This window comes from Ixodes scapularis, unplaced genomic scaffold (genome assembly GCF_016920785.2).
Source record: "Ixodes scapularis isolate PalLabHiFi unplaced genomic scaffold, ASM1692078v2 PGA_scaffold6__148_contigs__length_123643588, whole genome shotgun sequence".
In the NCBI taxonomy this organism is placed as follows: Eukaryota; Metazoa; Arthropoda; class Arachnida; order Ixodida; family Ixodidae; genus Ixodes; species Ixodes scapularis.
The window spans coordinates 107,844,504-107,864,478 of NW_024609881.1; the positions used below are offsets into that span (position 1 = coordinate 107,844,504).

The 19,975-nt window shown below is 48.7% G+C and overlaps 2 protein-coding genes across 3 annotated transcripts; both read left to right on the plus strand.

The window, feature by feature from the left end:
* The first annotated feature begins 159 nt into the window (after positions 1–159).
* LOC8050881 (pleckstrin homology domain-containing family A member 8) lies at positions 160–4,080 on the plus strand. Of its 2 annotated transcripts, none has more exons than XM_042294451.1 (2): positions 160–270; positions 396–4,080. In XM_042294451.1, exon 2 carries the CDS (start codon positions 653–655, stop codon positions 2,057–2,059), a length of 1,407 nt encoding a protein of 468 aa, XP_042150385.1. In that variant the 5' UTR covers positions 160–270; positions 396–652; the 3' UTR covers positions 2,060–4,080. The 2 variants fall into 2 exon arrangements, with proteins under 2 accessions (XP_042150385.1, XP_029843270.3); XM_029987410.4 differs by having other exon boundaries at positions 240–302.
* Positions 4,081–5,170: 1,090 nt separating this feature from the next.
* On the plus strand, positions 5,171–17,729 carry LOC8050880 (pseudouridine-5'-phosphatase). Its single transcript, XM_029987412.4, has 4 exons — positions 5,171–5,244; positions 7,798–8,016; positions 9,278–9,510; positions 15,142–17,729. The coding sequence occupies exons 1-4, from the start codon at positions 5,184–5,186 to the stop codon at positions 15,319–15,321; spliced, it is 693 nt and encodes a 230-aa protein (XP_029843272.2). The 5' UTR covers positions 5,171–5,183; the 3' UTR covers positions 15,322–17,729.
* The last annotated feature ends 2,246 nt before the right edge of the window (positions 17,730–19,975 follow it).

The window sequence follows — 19,975 nt, forward strand, 5'->3', positions numbered from 1 at the left end:
TCACGTGAGGCAATCCAGTTTTAATTAAGACCGTTTTATTTTAATAAATTTGTATTTGTAACAATTTAAGATCACGTTTTAAGTTTCCAAGCATTTAACTTTGAACTCAAGCTGGCGTGGCGAATAGATTAAAAACCATATTAAATAGATGGCGCTAGTGTTTGCCTGATTTCAATTACTCGAAACGACAAACGATATACGGCTCTGGACAAATCGTTTCTCCAAGACGAGCAATCCACAGGAGCAATCAGGCTGTCGAGTGGTGAGCAGGTGAGCACCTGAGGACTTGATTCAATTTACAGGTTTATGCACCCTTTTCTTTTTTGAACTTGGACAGCATAAGATATCAGTAGCACCAACGCCTTTTTCTTCTATTCTGTGTTCCGATCGCACAGCCCAACCGAGAAGATGTCGAGATCTCCAAGACCCATCTGGGACAGGTGTTTCATTCGATGACACGGAGGTGGGCGGTTAGGATTCAAGCGTTACAAGTTTATCCGGTTAGAGCCGACACGGTGCGAACCGGCTGCGTGCGTAACTGGACGTTGTCGCCAAGACGGCCGACGTCGTTGTCGGCTCCCGAGCGGCCCGAACGTCGTCGGCGTCGTCCCGTGTACTCCAACACCATGGCGACCGGAGCTTGAGTGGCACCATGGAGGGGGTCCTCTGGAAGTGGACCAACTACTGGAACGGCTGGCAGCAGCGCTGGTTCATCTTGGACAAGGGCATCCTCACCTACTACAAGTCGCAGGAGGAGGTGAACCAGGGTTGCAAGGGCTCCGTCAAGGTGTCCGCCTGCGAGATCGTGGTACACCAGACTGACTCGAGACGCATGGACCTGGTCATCCCGTCCGAACAGCACTTCTACCTCCGCGCCCCGTCGGCGCAGGAACGCCAGCAGTGGCTCGTGGCCCTGGGAAGCTCCAAGGCGGCCCAGCGGGCGGAACCGGCCGCCGCGGGTGTCGAGTCCAGCGTCCGCGCGAAGAAGTCCGAGCTGCGGTTGTACTGTGACCTGCTTATGCAGCAGGTGCACACCATCAAGAACGCGCCGGACGCGCAGGCAGCAAACGACCTGCTCAGCGCCACGTGCGACACCTTCATCGCCACCCTGGAGGACTGCATGCGGCTGGCCGACGCCAACTTCACCTTCGAGCTGCCTCACCAGCAGGTCAGGGACTCGGCGCTGCCGCACGAGAGCCCCCCGCGCGCTGCGCCGGAACGCCGGCGCCGGACAACCGGCGCCACCGGCGCGGTGGTGACGCCACATCCCGAGCAGCCACTGGACTACCGGACCGACCCGCTGGCAGCGCCGGTGCCACCGGCCCCACCGGTCCCACCGGCAGCACTGGCGCCTCCAGCCCCACCGGCAGCACTGGCGCCTCCAGCCCCACCGGCAGTACTGGCGCCTCCGGCCCCACCGGCGCCTCCGGCGCGGTCAGTGCGGACCTTTTTCTCGACCATGGAGCGCAGCTTCACGGACCTGGAGGCGTCTGACCCGCCAACCGAGCAATTCCTGGGCTGCTGCCGCTCCGTACTGCCCGTCTTCGACGTCCTCGGCTCTACAGCCTTTGCGCCAGTCAAGATGGATATCCAGGGGAACATCGGCAAGCTGCATGCCCACTGGCAGGCGGACCCCGGGGGCCTGCATCGTCTGCTGGCCCTCGTCCAGCGGGAGGTGGATGCCGGGACGACGGGGGCCGCCGGCTCGGCGACCGACGCCCTGCTGTGGCTCAAGCGCGCCCTCGCCTTCATCGCCGCCTTCTTGGGACAGGTGCAGGCGGGCAACGGGGACCTTGCCGACTGCGCCAGCGTGGCGTATGGGAACACGCTCCGGTGCCACCACGGCTGGGTGGTGCGGAGCGTCTTTGCCGTTGCACTCAGGGCTCTGCCCGAGCTGGATGCATTCGTGCGTGCCCTGGCACCGTCGCCCGAGGACGCCTGCCATCCTGAGTACCGTAGGCAGCTCATGGATGACTGTGCGACGTACGTGCAAGCGCTGCGTGCCGTCCTCATTGCCCTGGACGCGTTCTATCTGGGGCATGGGCTCGAGGTACCCTAGGGACGCGGTCAACTGGGACATCCTGGGAAACGCCCCTCCCCATAAGCAACACACAGCTTCCGTAGTCGGTGACGAAAACACAACCTTTAGACGTCGCATCCGACGAGGCTCTTTGATGAAACCCGGTGCCAGTGCGAGGAAAGGGTCACATTGCAGTTGACGACATTCCAGGCGCGCTCGAAATGTGAGAGCCAGAAACCTTCCTGCTGTGCACTCAAACATTTTTTTATGGCTAAAGCATCGTAGTGAGGCAGAAGGAGGTGGAATTTGCTTGTTTTCCTAGTCAAGGTTTCGCAGGTTGTCACGACAAGTTGAGTTCAACCGATCAGGACATTGTTGGATTCAGGAAGTTGCTCGTTGTGAACAAGCGGTTCTCAGTCACTTTACAAAAATGTATTCTGGTAAGAGCAAATGGAGGGCTGGGCCCGCATGTCAATAACCGCCAGAGATGATTGCAGTTTCCGAGCCGGGGGCCGGGGGTAATTTATTTTGTCGGTGTGCATGATAGTCCATGTGTGTATGTTCCCTTGGAAAGAGCCGTTTTGTCCTGACCGATTGGCCGAGCACCGCTTGTTGCACTCTGAGGACGAGCAATCCGAGCTTCTAGAACAAGGTTGGATGGACTAGCACACCTAAAGAATTATAAATGATTGATTTATTGTGTAGCGAGCGCTAATTACTCTAGGTGTTTTTGCAATGCTCCTCTACAAATTGTGCATCCATCTGTCCCACACATTCCTTAGGCCCGCTTCAGACTGGATAACTTTTTGAGCAATTCCGTGCTTGCCAACGAGCTGTTGCCTAAATCCTTGTGCCACATCACGAATTACTGGGATTGGGTCCTGATTCAAATTGGCAAACAACTTTTCTGAGAAGTTTGAAGCAGTACCAGTCAATCAGTGGCGTGATACTTCCCAGTGGCTCCCTCTGGTGGTAATGATGATAAGTGAAGACAAGGTTTCGCTTAGTTCTAGCTTGCTATGGATTCTTTTATGGCTAAAGGCATCAGGGAGATCAGATAGTATTATCAATGCTAGAAAAATAAAATGAAAACGAAAAGTTTTTTTTTGCACATTAGACAAGACGCTGGGAAAAGTTGCTCAGCTTGAAGCCGGCTTTACACTACGATGCGTTCATTGCTCTGGTCCAGATAACGTCATTGCAATGGTGCTCATCCGTCCAATTTCGCATTGCTTTTATTCTTGACAATTTGGGTTTGCAGCATTGGGGAAAATAGGCACAACTAAGAGGAGCTGATTAGAGTCCAGTTCAAACCGATTTTAATTTTTACATTACCTGTGCCTTCTTTGTACTGTGCAAACCACTGCAATCCAGTTGCTGTTCGTTTCATTACCATCAGCTCAGTATGCTTCATGCAGCAGAACTGCACAGCAAACCTCTCTTTTTATTTTGATAAATGCATGATTTTAAGTGCCAGTATTTTGATAAAGCAAGTTATGATCGCCATCTTTCATATTTTAATTTTTTTTTTTTTTAGTGCGCATATTAAGCGGTTCATCCGTGGTCACCACAAGAACTTCCAGCTTTGTTCTAGAACCTTGTACTAAATTTAGCCTTGGGCTAGGCAAGTTGTGGAGTTGAGTCCTAAAACAGCCGATTGACACGTCTAGTGTGCTCTGTGAGGCCGTAGAAACCCTGATGGGACAAAAGTGGAAGGTGTCTGAATGGTTTGAATGCCGCAAATGGAACACACACTTTGTCGGTGCCTGGTCCAGTAGACAGGCTGCACTGTTTGTATGATAAGAATTTTATAGCTCGAAGGATATATTTTGGGGACTAGTGGTGCATCTTGGAATGCACCGCTGCACCTCTACTCACCTTAGTGGGCCACTCTTGAGGTGCTGTCAGTGAGCTCCTCAAGGTTCTGCTTGCCGAGAGATTAGTCTAGCCTCACGTAAACAGCCAAAAGACGGGCAAGATGCAGTGTGTTAAGTCGCGTCTGTCCCTGCCAGCTCGGTTCTCCGTGGGAGAGTGCTTTCCAATAAAGCAGATCAACAGTCGTTTGCATGGTCATCTCTTTTACAGTTTGAACTGGTGATGGGCCGAATCGGTCAAGGTTCGGGAAAGGTGTGTGCCGAAATTTTCTGACTGGTACTAGTTGGCAAGGGACCAGGCAGTAATGCATGGGCCATTTATGGCCTAAGGGGCAAGTGACTGGTAGGTGAACAAATGTTTTGGAGATTTGTTTTGAAAGGAAATGAGGGAATTGGGCATATCGAAAAATATTATAGCAGACAACATCTATGGAGAGGTGGTATACATGCCTTGCACCTGCCGTCATCTCGTAAGCTCTCCGGCCACCACCTGACAAGAGGGGAAGGAGGAACTTGCCTCTCACCAGGACTCGCTTTTTTGTGTTCCAGATTTACCCAGACGTCGTTATTCTCCCTCTAGAAGATTAATCCTTCATTCAAAATTCATACAAAAGCAGCTTTCCAATGCGGAGAGCAAGTCGTCTGCTTCTTGCGCAGGAGTTGCAGTGACGTCAGAAGGAGGCCGAGCTCTGATTGGCTCTGACTGAAGGATAGTGGGTAGATTTCAGAGCAAGCTGCCTTGAGGTCTACCTACTATCCATTCAGAACCAATCGGAGCTCGGCGTTCTGACGTCACCACAACCACTGCAAAAGAAGCAGATGAACTTGCACTCTGCGTATGGGTGATGGGGGGTGACGTCAGATCCAGAAGGGGACATCGAAAGAAGAAATATACAAGAATATTAATATTTAAGGGGAATGGAGATAAAGCTGACAACACTAATGTGTTGTTTCTTAGTTGTACTGTTGATTATAACTATAAACGACTGGTTGAGATATTAGTTTCTCTTGATTGACAAGAAAGTCAGCAGCATAATGTTTACAAGAAAAGTGGTCTTGGTTTTGATCAAGACGACTATTCACTAAAAGGCTGGTAAGAGTACGGACTTGCAGGGATTAATGAACTTGGTACAGAAAGAAAAGTCCACCATCCAGCACCATCCTAGCGCGAAAAATCACGATAAAAGGAACACACCTCGATAGGTGGCGTAAGACGCCGCTCAATTCAATGGATTTAACCGTATAATAACCGCGTGTATCTATACCTAGCAGTCGACGTAGAGGCAGCGATGGCGGCGACCTTGAAGCCGGTCACCCATGTGCTTTTCGACATGGATGGCCTTCTCCTAGGTAAACTGGCCTTTGATCTTTGTAGAGCGCCTTGCGCTCTAACCGCGGGTCAGCCGGACTCGTTGGCCAGCTTACTTCAGTGGCCCTGCGAACCGACTCTCGGCCTCAAGTGGTCTCCAAGCCGCTTTCACGTTTGGGGCCGAATGCCCCCCCGAAAGGAAAGGATCGGGCCTTCTGTCTGTAAACTGCAAGTGACTGTCAAGGGACTGTAGAGGGGCTGGACCCTTCGTCTCGAGTCCTGTCAGGGTGACGTTCAGTCCCCTGGCCTAATACCAAACGGGTCTCTTGAACTACGGGCACAGGACCTCAACACATGCCCTCGTTGACCTGCAACTTTTCAGCTTCTTTTCATTGTAAAATCCGGAAAATACTCGTCGGTAAAATTATTGCCTGATGTAAATGGAACCGAAAGGCTCCGATATTCAAGGTAGACAATTCAAAACTTTTGGATACTTAAAAGTAGTGGTGTCGCGTCAGTAATCACGTGGAGGGGCCTTACAGTTAACGTTCATTCAAAACGACGGACCTGCTGCTATTTATGTGTTGTAGTGCCATGGGCGTACCAACCGGGGGAGTAAGGGGGGCGCTCCTTCCCCCCCCCCCCCCCCCCGGGAAGGTCTCGGTGTGTGTGTGTAAGGGGGAGGGGGGGGGCAAGGCATGTGTTCCCCCCCCCCCTCCCCCGCAACAGACGCCACTGGGCAGGGCAAACACTGGCCAGCGGCGCCCAAGGGATGCCAAGGGACCGCCCCTGCCGCCCTCCGGCGAGGGTGGGGTGTGTGGTTTGCCCCCCCCCCCCCCCCCCCCCCCCCACTAAAACAAGTTGGTATGCCACTGTGTAGTGCTATTACCGCATTACTGGACCACGAACGAAACTAATCTAGGCAGGTGCATTGTGCAAGCCACTGTTCAGGTTTCGGAGTTTTCTCAGGGAGTAGGAAGCAGTGGTGTGCGAGAAGGCTGCCTTGTGGCCATTGCTTTAGCTCACACTCTCCAATGCAAAAGTGTGACGGTGGCTTATCAGCAACAAAATCCTTGTCAAGTATTTTGCAATTGACTACGACTGATCCTAATCTACTAAATATGTAATTAGAGGCTTTGAAGTGTACACTGCACATACTACGTTTTATAGTCCATAGCAGTGGTTCTCAAATGGGGGTCCGCGTTCATTAGTCAAGCCCGGCAATAAAAGTTTTTTTTTTTCCAGGTTGAGAAGAAATGTTCCAGTTTTTGGGCGAGTTTCCTCGTATGCATGTCAATAAGAAAGGTCTACTTCACAGTAGCCCTTACTTAAATCTATTTATTCAATTATTGTTATATTTACCCTATACCTTCCCCCTCCCGTCACCCCCGAACGGGGTCCTCCATCATCTCCGCCGATCCACAAGGGGTCCGCGAAACATCGATGGTTGAGAACCACTGCTCCACAGCATAACTTGGCAAAGGGCAATGCATGCAACAGCTCTCCAGATGGATGCATTTCAACAAAAGAATTTCGCATGCCTCGTTCTAATTGGCTCTGGGGCTGTGGTTTTCACTGATTGAATGAAACGAACTATAGTAGATATTGCTCACAGTGAAGTGGCTTTCTGATTTTTTATGTATGGACACTTATTATTCATAACGGGCCTTTTATAAAAATGTTTGGTGCTATCTGTTGGCAGATTAGAGAGCGTGTTTGAGGGCCTTAAAAATCTAGCAAACTATTGCACCTCTAGTAATGTTGCGTACGAGGCTGGGACAAATTTGCGAAGTGTTGCAATTAAAACGCCGGGTGGCATGCCGTTACTCACTACCTACTCCGTCCCGTGAGCGCCACCAAAAATAGCAGATGGCCTTGTCTGCTACCACTACGCGTGCAAATGGGCAACCCCGGAAGAGGCCCATTTTGGCGAATCCACCCTTTCCAGAAATATAGGTTTGAGAATAAATGAATTTGGTACCCTCCCTCGAAGCCGAGAAGGAAGTTTTTTTTGTTTTTTTTTTTGTATAAACTTTGGGTGAGAAAGACAACCCACAATAGGAAAAGAAATGCGACGTTGAGGGGAGCCGTATCTAGGTCGGTTTGTCTCGACGAGCAAACAGGACGTAGCCAACTATTTTACGTACGAACATTCCCAAATCGGCTTGGTCGAACGGGTCGGAGAAACTTTACGAGCGCGTTGTTTTTTACTCAGTCGATCTCGAACCCAGTCCCACACCCAAGTTACAGCACCTATTTGGAAAAAGGTTGACTGAGAACGCGTCGAGCTCGGGGCCACTGCGTTGACCGTGTGTCAAGGTACGGTCGCACGGAAGACGCCGCGTTCGCGTCGGACATCACCACAGAATTCTCTATGGACACGCTTGGAGCACTTTCGAAATATGCTTGCCTCAAACACGTCTGCAGTCAGTTTTCGTGTGACCAACATGACCAACAAACAAGGAACAAACATGCCTCGGGCATTATCTGCAGGCTGTCCTTTGTATGATGTCTAAGCAGGGCGACCGCGGCTTTATTAAGGGTATGTTGTGCTGCAACGGCTCAGTGACCGAGCCCGGCGTGTCTTCCTCCAGACACGGAGAGGCTGTACACGGAGGCGACGCAGACGATTGCCCAGCGCTTCGGCAAGGACTACACCTGGGACGTGAAGGTCCGCGTGATGGGTGCCACGGGGAAGGACTCTGCCCGCATGGTCATCGACCTGCTCCAGCTGCCTCTCACCACGGAGCAGTACCTGGACGAGATCGATGTCCTGTACGCCCGGCTGTTCCCCACTGCACAGTTGATGCCAGGTCGGCCTCGTGCGAGTTCCTCTGGGGCTGGACGGTGTCCACCTCTCGGGAGGCGCGTCCGCCCTTAACGGCGAATGCTGGGCAACATGTGCAGAACCTTAATAGGACTATGAAATGATTTTAGACAGAATTTTACTGACTGCATATTGTTTATGGGATAAGAGTTTAAAAAAAACTAGCATGCGACATTAGGAAGGCTAAATTCTGATTTTTGGCAACTAAAAGCTGACTATATCTTACACTCTCTTCCTCAAATGCTCACAATGAAGCTGAGTGCATGTATGGATGGATTAATAATTGAGTTGCGTCAAAACTGTAATGGGCGGCAGCTTGAGCCACCAGCAAAGTAACCGCAACATCCAAAGTGTCCGAGTATTTTTTCCCCTTATTTCCGAGCACGTCAGCTGAATTTAGCTTTCGTATTGGATACGAGTAGTGTATCACTCAAACTGTGCTCACAAACGATGAAATTGTCAATGAATACCCTCGACGAGAGTGGTCGAGCTCAATAACCGGTTGCATAAGCCGCAGCGTCAACAAGAGCGCGAGAGGTTTGTCCACGAGGAATTTCACGAGGAATTTATATAACTTTGTTTCTAGCGTTCTGTGTTCGCAGCCGCAACATGAACCTACCATTCTGTACTGAGTAATCGCCACTCCTCCAAAAAGAACAGGGCCCATACTTTCACCGTACCGAAACATTTTAAGCTCACTGACCTGCAACGTATCCGTAGCCGTGGCGTTGATCGCACAAGCCCCGCGGACCAGCGAGTCCTAAAAAGCTATCAGCGTTCATGGAAACCTCGATAGGTGACGTCATTTCAACGTCCTTGCGTCAAACCGTCGACGCAAAAGCATAGTTTAGATGCAACGCGACACTTGACTGACACAGCTCCCTGGCTTGGCCGGAACAACTTTCATTTCCGGTAGAAGGCCATACTTTACGTCACGGCCACGTTATTTCACATTTTGGTGGCCGAGTCCGGTCGGGTCGGGGAGGAAAGCAGACATGAGTTTTCATCTTTTTTTTGTCTGCAAAACTGGAGGCAGTAAAACAAAGACGGATTCCTGCCCTGGTGGGCTTCATGAACATTGTCGATCAATCGGGGTCTTCATTAGTAAAGAGCTGGAAAATAATTTCATGGCCCCTTTAAAGGTGAATGGACGAAATGGCGGCAGAATGTTTTCCCTACATTCGTTACACTACCTCTACGGGGGAAAATGCACCGTCCCCTGATGGTTGACAATGCCGACTCTGCAGGAGCGGAGAAGTTGGTGCGACACTTGCACCGGCACGGCGTCCCGATAGCTATAGCGACCAGCTCCAAACAGGAGTCGTACATGCTCAAGACGAGCCTCCATCGAGAGCTCTTCGGCTTGTTCCATCACGTGGTGTGCGCCAGCAACCACCCGGACGTGCAGAGGGGCAAGCCCTTCCCGGACATCTTCCTCGTCGCAGCCTCCAAGTTTGAACCGGCCCCCGAACCCTCTCAGGTTAGATGGATGCATGCACGTGGCTAGACCCTTTGATCAAGTGGTATATCGTGACATTTGTTTTCACTTCAAGAAGGAAGGAAAGTTTTAAAGCGCAGCCTTTAGGCACCCGTTTCCGGCTTGAGCGCCGTCGCCGTCATTGCGCGGTGCATTATGGGAAACGTCTCATAATGCTCCGCGGTGACGCGCGGGTTGCATTATGGGACGTTTTCCATAATGCACCGCACGGGAGGGAGGAGGGAAGAGGCGGAGGTGAGGAGCCTGGGAGAAGTAGATGAGGAAGGAAGAAGAGAGGGTACGGATGAGGAGGAGAGGCATGCTGTACCCTCCCCTCCTCCTCAAGAGCTGCGCTCTAATTCGGCATTACAGGCAGTTGTAAACGTCTTTCATTTTTTCGCACTGTTCATACGCCACGCGAAATAGTTCTTATGAGATTTGGTTGTCGGAGGAAGGAGCAATGTTTTTGGCGTTTGAAACATGTACGTCTTGATAAGATGACATATATCTAAAGTAAACCTGCATATATATTAATTCTTTGTGTAAAAGGGGGAATTAGTAATGCTCTATGAGGAGCCGGAATTTTTTTTACTATGTTTCTTGTGGTGAAAACGAGCATGATGAGTATTTTTAATAATGCTGGTGAGGTGTTGTTATCAGCTAACTGGTGTTAATTGTATATCTAATTAGCATAATAGCAATTCTGGGAAGTGGGCCTCCCCAGGCTCACTTGGCGCAAGCTCGAGTGCTGGGGTTGTCACAAGCACCGGCCACTCTTCTGTCAGAATAGGCATTGTCTTGGCAGCATTTTAAGGGGGAGCAGTTGGCAGATTTCAATCTGCATAGGGGACTAGAGGGATTCTGTTCCTTCAAACAGTGCCTTCATCTGCAATTCCTGTTATTCCGTCTGCTTTCGCTGACACTCACGTCTGCCGGCCTTTTAGGATTTTTTGCTCAGGGTTGCCGTTGTACTACAGTGCCTAAAACGCATCTTCGACTGGTGTGTTTTGCATCCCATACATGGTGGCATTTGTCTGGATTCCTGTGTTCCACTACAAATTAATTTCTGAAATCTTTAGTATCCTTGGGTTGAATGGATGCACGCATGTCTTGCACACATAAGCACGCAATGACTGGGCCGGGTGTCCTTTGGTGCTCATTTGTTTACGTTACCATCTGTCTGGGGATGGGGATAGCAAGTGCTACCAATTAGCATTGACAGTGAAAGGAAGCATTCTGTGTGGAGCACTCGCCAGTGGCGACCCAGCCGTTTGCGTGGCTGGGCCAGCAGCCACGCAATAAAAACTCCAGTAGTTATTATTTTATTGATGGTAGTATAAACAGTAGGCATTTCTTCTGGTAGGCTCCTAATCACTGTCGGTAATATACAAGTGAAATGTTTTGCAATTCATTTCCTACACCCACATCTTTCTTAAAGTACTGTGGCAGGGAGAAGGTGGTCAGAACGGACAAGATGTCAGTGCTCCTTTACAAGGAAAATAAAAAAGTTAAAACAAGACGGGGACAAGGAATACATACATACACAGCTCTGACTGGCCTTCTACTTGCCGCTGTCTATTTTTGCACTGTTTTATTGTCCTGTCTTGTACCGACTTGTCCAGTGACAAGTGCTGCTTCAGTTCAGAGTTTGTGACATTTGTCGTCTCGAGCAAACTTGAACGAAACTTGGGTTGTTTGTTTGACATCTCGAGCAGCCAGTGGCACAACGTTGTGTGATTTGTCTTCTATAGTCACTGACTGCGCGAGAAGGGCAGGGCGTGGCCTGATATGCGTACCACCACTCTTTATCGAGCTTGATTGTCTTGCTCTTCAAACCCTATAGCCTCCGATAGACCTTTGCAGAAAGCGCTTTCTGGCCGCCGCAATTTTGCGACTTGAGCAACCCCTATCGGCCAGAAATTTCTGCCACCCTCCTGAGCTGTGGAAACCCGTTTAGTGCGACTCCCCACTTGCATTGTGCACTTGGAGTTCGCTGGATTTTGTTGAAAGTTTTTACTTTATTTACTTGTTCAAGATGCTTACCGTTTTTGTGTTATGTTCCGCTGTGAGAACAAGGGAATACCAGGGCTCGTAGCATGCTCGGCCTTCGCGGGAAATGAATGAAGAGAGCGAATGTCAAGCAGCCCGCGACACAAGCGGTTCGACATTCTTCGAGGATTATTTCCTTTGAGATAATCTCCGAAAAGCCTTCCCTGCTATGTTCTCGGTCTTCGCAAAAATAGCGAGTAGGGTCAGGTCCAGGGTGTGAGGACGGAATAGACACGTTCATTCATTTGCTTTGGTGCTGTACAAAAAAGGGCAGTTTGATACTTTGAACCCATGTTACGGATAAAAAAAACAGGACGTGGGATGGCCAAAAAAACACGCTTTTTGTGTAAGCCTCATCAAATTATGAGGCGCTGGAGAAAGGCAGCATTCTGCGTTAATTCCTTATTTGGAACTCTTTTTGTTTGCCTTCCGCCCATTGAAAAGCATGCGGGAAGGGCCTTAGAATGCACCTGGTGTCGCTGCGCTGCAGCGACACCAGGTGCGTTTCGGCCTTAAATGAGAAGCATGTTTCTTTGGCCATCCCGCTTCCTGTTTTTTTTATCTGTAACATGGGTCTAAAGTATCAAACTGCCCAAAAAAGTACCTCTCTTCAGATTGTGTCCCAAAATAAGCCTGTTTCTGTCTGATCGTCGTGAAGCAATATCGCCGACACTGTACAGTGAAACCCGTTTAGAACAAACCCACGTACAGCGAATTATTGTCGATATCGAATTCACAGAAAATTTAAATAAAAATTCATGTAAAAAGTACTTTTTATAGCAAACAACATATTGGCTGTATCAAATTTTTTCCACCTGGAAGACTTCCAAAAACACGCAAACAATCGTCTTCTAGCCTGTCCTTTCCCCCAAACAAGTAGGAAAGAAAGAAAATTAAAAAAACTGCAGGTCGCGAACAAAGGTTTTGATGTGCCACCACATCAAAACCTCACGGTTGTTCTGGGGCACTAAAGGAATAAAGGATTATTATTATTATTATTAAAATTGAGCGAAGACAAGCGATTCAGAAGGGGAGAAAGCTAAAAAAAAAATCTGCAAGCATGCAAAAAAAAAAAAAAAACTTTTTAGTGCCTTGTCACAAGGCGGAAGTGAAGAGATGAGAAAGAAAGAGAAGCTCTCGCCTTACAACGCACGCATCGTGGAAGTTCGCTGTAAATGGTTTTCACTATATCAAACTACTTGCTATATCGAACTGATTGTAGTGTTTTCAGCTCTTCGTTATAAACGGGTTTGACTGTAGATTGGACGTACTGTGTTATTTGAACCTTTCTCAAATAAATCCTCTTTGGGTAACACGGCACAGTGGGTTTGTACAATATGTTGTTCGATTGGTGAGACTAATTGAATTTCATGTGTGAGCGGGGAATACGCATGCTATCCTGTATGGTCGAATAGTTTTGACAGTTAAGACCTTTGAAGATTGACACAACCTGAGTGTATGGCATCGTTACAAAATCAACATAAAATGAAACAAACATTCCAGTTGAATTTGTACGGACTCACCAAAAATAGCTGTCATTTGTTTGTTTTTGTTCCTAAAAATAGTACAATGCTTTCTTAGAAACCTCAAGAAATTCTATTCGCCATAGAACACAAAGAAAAAATAAAACGCATCAATTTAGCCGCCACCAGCGTCCGGAATTGCGCCTACGCAGGCTGCCACAGCCCACTGACGAGAAAACCCACAGCCCAGCGTATTTGGGCAACGCTGACGCGCACCCTCAAAACCGGGGACGTGCACTGTAAATCACTGTGTTCGAGACTGCCACGGGAAAGGTCTATAAAAAGTAAAAATTGGCTGCAGAAACCACTATTGTTGGTTGTCTATAAATTGCGATGGCATTCGTCTGGGACAACCTCTAAGTCTAGGACGACCTCTAAGGCGATTTCAAGGACAACCTTTAGGACAATGTCAAGAGCAACCTCTAGGGTTATCTTAAGGATGACCTCAAGATGACGTCTAGGATGACCTCAAGGACAATGACCTAGAGGCTACATTTAGGACGACCTCTAGGATAACGTCAAGGTCGTCAGGTTTTTTTTTTTTTTAAGGGAAGACACTGCCCAGAGAAAATATTTTCTGCTAAAAAAGTTGATTTTCAAAAATGACAAACATATTCGCATCCACTAACATCTAGAGAGTATTCCCGAAAAGTTTAATTTTCACTGCACAGTTACTTTTTTTATAAATTATTCTCTGTCCACCAAAGCTAAAGAAAAGGTAGGGTTTGGAGCACTTTGAATGCATTTTTCTCCGTTCCACTTTTTGGCATAAATTCCATTTTAGTCAATCTATCGTTTGATAGTGGCAATGCAGGGAAGGCTCATTCTTTCCTTATCCTGACTGGAGTTTAATAAGGAATGCGGCTATGGAACTTTTTTGTCACTTTATGGATGTCTTTTATAAAAAATGTTGACATTTTGCCAAAGACGCAGAAGACCAAAAAGTTGACCAATTTTGCAGAAGAGAAAATTTATAGAAATAAATTACTTTCTAGAAAAAACGTTCCATAGCCGCACCCACTAGGCATTCTGCTACATACCTAGCAAATAAAAATCTTGAATATCGTGATAGTTTTCTGACGATAGATTAACTAAAGAATGTAGGCGTGTGCTGATAGAAGTTATTCTAATTTCCTTCTGATTTAACCGACAGACCTGAATTTTTTTGTTTTTTTGTACACCCTCTAGCATGACCACCAGCCTACCCTGTAAATTTCATTAATTTTAAGACAAGGGTTCCAAAGTTGACCCCCCTAGGGGGTGTGTCCCCTTAAGAAGGTGTGAATGTGAAGGAATGTGAGCTTAAATGGCCTACTGCGCATACCTACTGTGCATTAGAAGGCGAGGAAGTTTAAAAACTCTGAGGGGGTGGCAGCTAAAAAGTGCTATTGCATTAAAACAAAGCTAGAAGCTCCACTTGCTGTGCCCAGCACACTTGGATTTCGGTTGCTTATGCCCCCGACTGGTAGAGTTGAGCCCCGTGTTGTCACCTAAAATAGTCTAAGGCACACTACAAACAATCTACACCACTACAGTATGAGAGAAAAACATAGTGACAAATATATGAATATCTGTTAGGTTTTGATAAATATTAATGATATAAATAATACAGACAAGACAGAAACATGCTTCACCACATTTCGCTCTTCACATAGCTGACTAGCGGGTAACACAATGCTTCATTCATTTTATAAAGATCAGGGAGATCAGTGGTGCGTTCATTGTTGCATTTGCAACGAGCAATCGGTGGCACAGCATGCTACAGGCTCCGTATTCGACAATCGCATGAATGCCGCGTTCTCATATCTAATTATTTTGCCTTCATTACATTTCTGAATTTCATATTGTGGTAAATTTCATGGAGGCTATTTATCGGACCAAGTGGTGCTCCGGGCACAGTAAGTAAACAGGCTTTGAGCCTATTGTCAAGCAAAGGGTGGGGCCTACAAAAGCTCCTCCCTGTTGTTCTTACCCCGTCAGTTGCAACACGCGTGTAAAAGCTCGTGAGTTTGTACGAAGCAGGGTTGCAAACAAATCACCCCCCTCCCCCACCCGTTCACAGGTGCTCGTGTTCGAGGACTCCCCCAACGGCGTGGCGGCTGCCCTGGCCGCAGGCATGCAGGTGGTGCTGGTGCCCGATCCCCGCCTAGACGAGGCGTCGCGCAAGCGGGCCACCCTGTGCCTGCCCTCCCTGCTCGACTTTGAGCCGCAGGCGTTCGGCCTGCCACCCTACAGCCGGTGAAGAACCGCAGCCGCAGAGACCCCTGGCCACAAAAACTATTCACACGGGTATCAGCCGGGGAGCCCCAGCGGTCGGCTGCGGCCCGGAAGCCGGCGACAGGTCGGCACGGTAGTGGCGTAAATGGCGGGACTTGCGATGGTTGTTTTGTGATTCCCTCCCCAGCTTCCCAAGAACATAGACCAACTAGACTCCACGCCACAGTGAAGTCCGGCGCAGTGGCAGGCAAGCAACAGTTCTTCTGTAGCCCACTTCGGACGACTACGGAGCCATGAGATACCTGCTGAACCCCATGGACATTTGGTCTGAGGGGTTAGCAGCCCTAGTTGGCCTTTTTCGAGGTAGTGTCCAGGCCATGCAGGGATCCATGACAGGGTCTCCCGCCTCTTGGCTGAGCTTTCAGCTCCTTGGTGCACCTCTAGGCTTTTTTCTTTGTTTGGAGCGACAATCTCTGCCTTTGGGATCACCTAGTGTAGTGGAGTACAAAGGGCCAAATTCGTCTCGAAATTTTCCGCGTTCCAAGAAAGTTTCCGTTTCATTGGCTAGCTCGGCAGATGCCGCGGGACGCCGTTGCACAGCCGACGCTGTTCACGTTTGTCGTGGCCCGAAGTGGGAAGGTGCGGACTGTGGCGGGAGTGACCAAAGCAACTTCAGCACCCAGAGGCCGTCTCGGGAGAAGTGAGCGCTCGACATTGGACACGCAGAGATACGTCTAGGCCACCGGCGTTGCCCGCAATATCGGGCCAGCATTGACCGTGATATCGGACCGGCGTCGACAGTTCCTTGCTTGAACAACGCGGTCGGAAGCATTTAGTATCTTTGTGGTCAACGGGGCGTTGCTGATTCTCGTGTCCCGATTTAGCCGCGGCAAGCTGCACGCTTGAATGGGGATGACAAGCCACCTTACTGCATTCAGCCATCTTGGCCGAGTTCCGAGACGACACTCGGGCCCCAGGTGCTACTTGTAGACTCGCTAAAATTGGAGCCTTTTGGCAGGGATTGTAGGAGACACTTTCGTCTTAATTCCCCCGCCTGTTTTTGCTTCATTTTGCCGGCGGTAAGGCGGTCTTTGTGGCTCGCAGAAACCTTCAAGTGCACAAAAAACTCGGCTGATTGTTTTTCCTCTAGATAGTGCAGTAAGGAGGACTATTTTTAAAAAGTACACGAGCAATAAAACTGCTTATAGACGCACAGGCACTATTTGTGTACGAACGACAATAGTCGCCCGGATATTCTACGAGCTTTCCGCAGAGCTCGCATCGGGCTGTCAAAGTATTTTATGGCTACCTGCCGGTAGCCGTTGTGGTAATAATAAATTTAATATATGCGTGTATACTGGATGTATGTATGTAAAGAATAGGTAAGAGGTTGGAAATCGGAAGGGGCCAGTTGTTTGGCGAATTGTTCCCTGCCGGCCTTTTCTCCCCTCCCAAGTGCCTGGCTAGGCGAGGGCAGCTCTGGTGTGCACTCCCTGTTCTTACTCTTCGCTTCACCATTGGGAGTCAACCACTGACATGCCAACGGTGTCCCTGTACTGGTCGTCTCTATTACACTCAATGTACCGGTGTTTTCTCATAGGCTCGTTAAGGTTGGTATTAATTGTCCTTTGTGCCAGTCAGTTTTATGCCGCCGAAGGACCTTCGCCTCAGTGTCTTGTCAGCTGTATTTCTCCATCTTGCGAGTTAACTTCAGTGCGGGCACAGGCGCGAGTGCACGGCTAGCAGAAGCGCTTTCTACGCTTGAATGCTAGTGCGGACGAAGCGTTTAGTGGAGCCACGCTTTCACGCCCGTGCCCTTGCCTGTTGTATGTAGGTAAGCTGCGAAATCCTCATTGTGTATAGGTAAATTGCAATGATTTTAGGAACCGACTTTGCGACTGCTTTAGGCGATTTTGGGTTACTTGTGGCTCTCCGACTTCTTTAGTCGAGTATGCTTGTTGAGAAATGTGAATTTGTACAGTCCGGCTTTGTGCCCGGAAAGTATTTTCCTACCTAGATGCTGAAGACGTGCAAAATTTTGGACTATGCATGTTTTTATTGTTTTTTTGTTTTTTTTGGCAACTCTGAAGTTTCTGTTAATGTGCGAGTGTAGTGCAATGGTTGTCCCCACTGGGAATGCCACAGGCTGCCCTTAGCAATTGGAAATAGAACAATATCTTGTTTTCAACCCTGTAGTTTTTTTGGGGGAGTGGTGCACGTCAACCGCACACGACAGGCAACAAACCAGTGATGTTCCAAGGCGGAAATTTTGCGTTGATTAAAGGTTGCCAGGACACGCTGCGTGTGGGCAGCTAAGTTGTGTGCAACCATGTGCAACCTGTCTACAGCTTTGCCTTGCAACAGTCTGTATACCTTGTCTTACATCAGCTATGGCTGTCTTGCAACAGTAAAGGTGCAATTGGATGGGCAGTATGCTTGTGTGCAATCGTTCCTTTATTTGCACTGGTTGGAAAGGCCGGCAACTTCATGTTGCCATCTGTGCTTAAGCATGAAAACATGCTACATAAAGCACGAGCTTGGATCAAAGATGACGACTACAGTTACTGAAATCGTCTCCTATCCAAGAGTCTCGTCAGCTGAGTACACCAATGCATTTCCTGTATTATGGAGTTAGGTACTATCACAATCAATATGAGTGCGAACACCGCTCCGCGTGACCTGCGGTACTATCTGTGCCCCCTGGCGATTGCTGTCTGAAGTCTAAGTGCATCTTGCGGTCGAGACATATTGTGTCCATCGATCGCTGCACCACTCCGCACTTCCGGGTCGTCTGCTAGCGAAAAACGGTTGACGAAACCACGAAACTGTTCGCCAGTGACGAAGAGCATGTTTTGCTAGCAATGTGCGCCAGCAAAAATAACTCGCATAAATATTTTTAGGGTCATCATTCTGATGAGGAAGTTTTAGTAGATTATTCCAATGACTCCGATAGCAATACCCGATACTTCGCCGACGCCTTTAAGCATGCATCATATTGTTCTCGAAGGCATCAGAACATTCAACTACGACTGTGTATTTTTTACTTTGCGCGAATTTTGCGGGTGAAAAAGACCGCCAATGCGCACAGGCAAGAAGTTGGCACGGTGCGAGCGTGGGTGATACCCTTCCTCATGGAAAACAGCGCGAAAAAAATGACAAGGACATCCCGTATGTTTCCTCTACGTCCTCGTAGTTTTTTTCATGCTGTTTTCTATGATGAAGGGTATCGCCCATATTCGCACCGCGCTAGCTTTTTGCCTGTGCACATTGGTGGTCCTTTGCTCTCGCAAAATTCACACAAAGTTAATACATCTTTCCGGTGTTTACAAGTTCACGGTCCAGCGTACGATCTTTACAACCCAGCACATGCGTTTTCGTCGCTTTGGAAAGCTGGCAAAGCATGTGCCATACGCACGAACACTCAAAATGGCACTGGCCACACCCCTTTTTTTGGAAAAGTCTACAGACCTTTCCAGCGGCGGTCTCAAATGAAGCGATTTACAGTACGCGTCCCTGGTTTTGAAAGTGTGTGTCAGTGTTGCGCAACCACTGAGCGACTGGGCTGTGGGTTTTGCCGTCAGTAATCTGTGGGAGCCAGGGTTGCGCGTCTGTTCTCCGCGTGCCGCCGCGCCACTATTCGCAGAGATCCGATCACGTGAGGAGCAGGCTCAAATGCCGTGCAGAAAAGTAGATGTTGCGCACGCCCCAGCGTACGTTCCCCTACTTTTGAGTGCACCGCTATTCGCCGAATTCAGTCACGTGAAGAGCAGGTATGCCGTGCAGGAAAGACGGTGCTATGGGGATGAACACGCAACTCTGGCTCCCATAGGGAACCTATGGACCGTTTTACTGAAAGCCTCTTATCCGGGACTTTCACTCTTTCTAACGTACCAGCAAGAGGAAAGCGCAGGTGGCCCTTTCCCTTCTTCTCTCGCTCAAAATGGCACTACCCACGATAAAACGGTCTATACAGGAACTCTTCACGGGCCTAAGGCCCTTATAAAGAAGGTAGCGACATCATCACCCTCCTCCTCTGACTTGCACAATTTTGTTTACGTTCGCACTCACGTATGGACGGTAGCGCCGTTTGCATCGCTTCAAGATAGCGGGCGGCCAGTGCTAATAAAAACATATGCGCGGACTAAAGAGCACTGTCACGGTACACCCTCTGCGTTCAAGTAGATGAACCGCGAAGAATATGCTCGAAGAAAGACGATGGAAGCCGTGACGTTACACTTTCAGCGTTATTATTATTATTATTATTGATTGAAGGGGACATGCACGCTCCTTAATCTTTTATTTATTTTTTTTTTTTTTGTGTGTGTGTGTGCTTTTTTGCACTTTCGCGCATTGACGGTAGCGCCGTAGCGCCGCCTGGATGGGTCTTTACGCGGGCCACTCGGAGCGGTGTTCGCACTCATATTGATCGTGATAACCAACGAGGTTGGTGATAACACAGCTGCTGAAAGGTTATTATGCCAGGCATTCAAGCTGAAGCTGTTCGGAGCAGTCGTCGGTATGTGTGCTTGTTCTTTTTCAGCGAAACAGTTGTTTGTCTTCAAGGCCTTGTGGAACCTAATTATTGCTGGAAATGTTGAAGTTTTGAACAAGCTGCTTGAGATATTAAACATTTCTCTAACCCAAGACGGAGGCTACAAAGGGGGGACAAACACAAGATG

What these genes read in the sequence shown, in the direction of transcription:
- LOC8050881 (XM_042294451.1), top strand. Translation starts at nt 653, where the DNA reads ATGGAGGGGGTCCTCTGGAAGTGGACCAACTACTGGAACGGCTGGCAG.
- LOC8050880 (XM_029987412.4), top strand. Translation starts at nt 5,184, where the DNA reads ATGGCGGCGACCTTGAAGCCGGTCACCCATGTGCTTTTCGACATGGAT. An exon ending in CATGGATGGCCTTCTCCTAG is followed by an intron (nt 5,245 to 7,797) that starts GTAAACTGGCCT and finishes GTCTTCCTCCAG; the next exon opens with ACACGGAGAGGCTGTACACG. An exon ending in CACTGCACAGTTGATGCCAG is followed by an intron (nt 8,017 to 9,277) that starts GTCGGCCTCGTG and finishes CCGACTCTGCAG; the next exon opens with GAGCGGAGAAGTTGGTGCGA.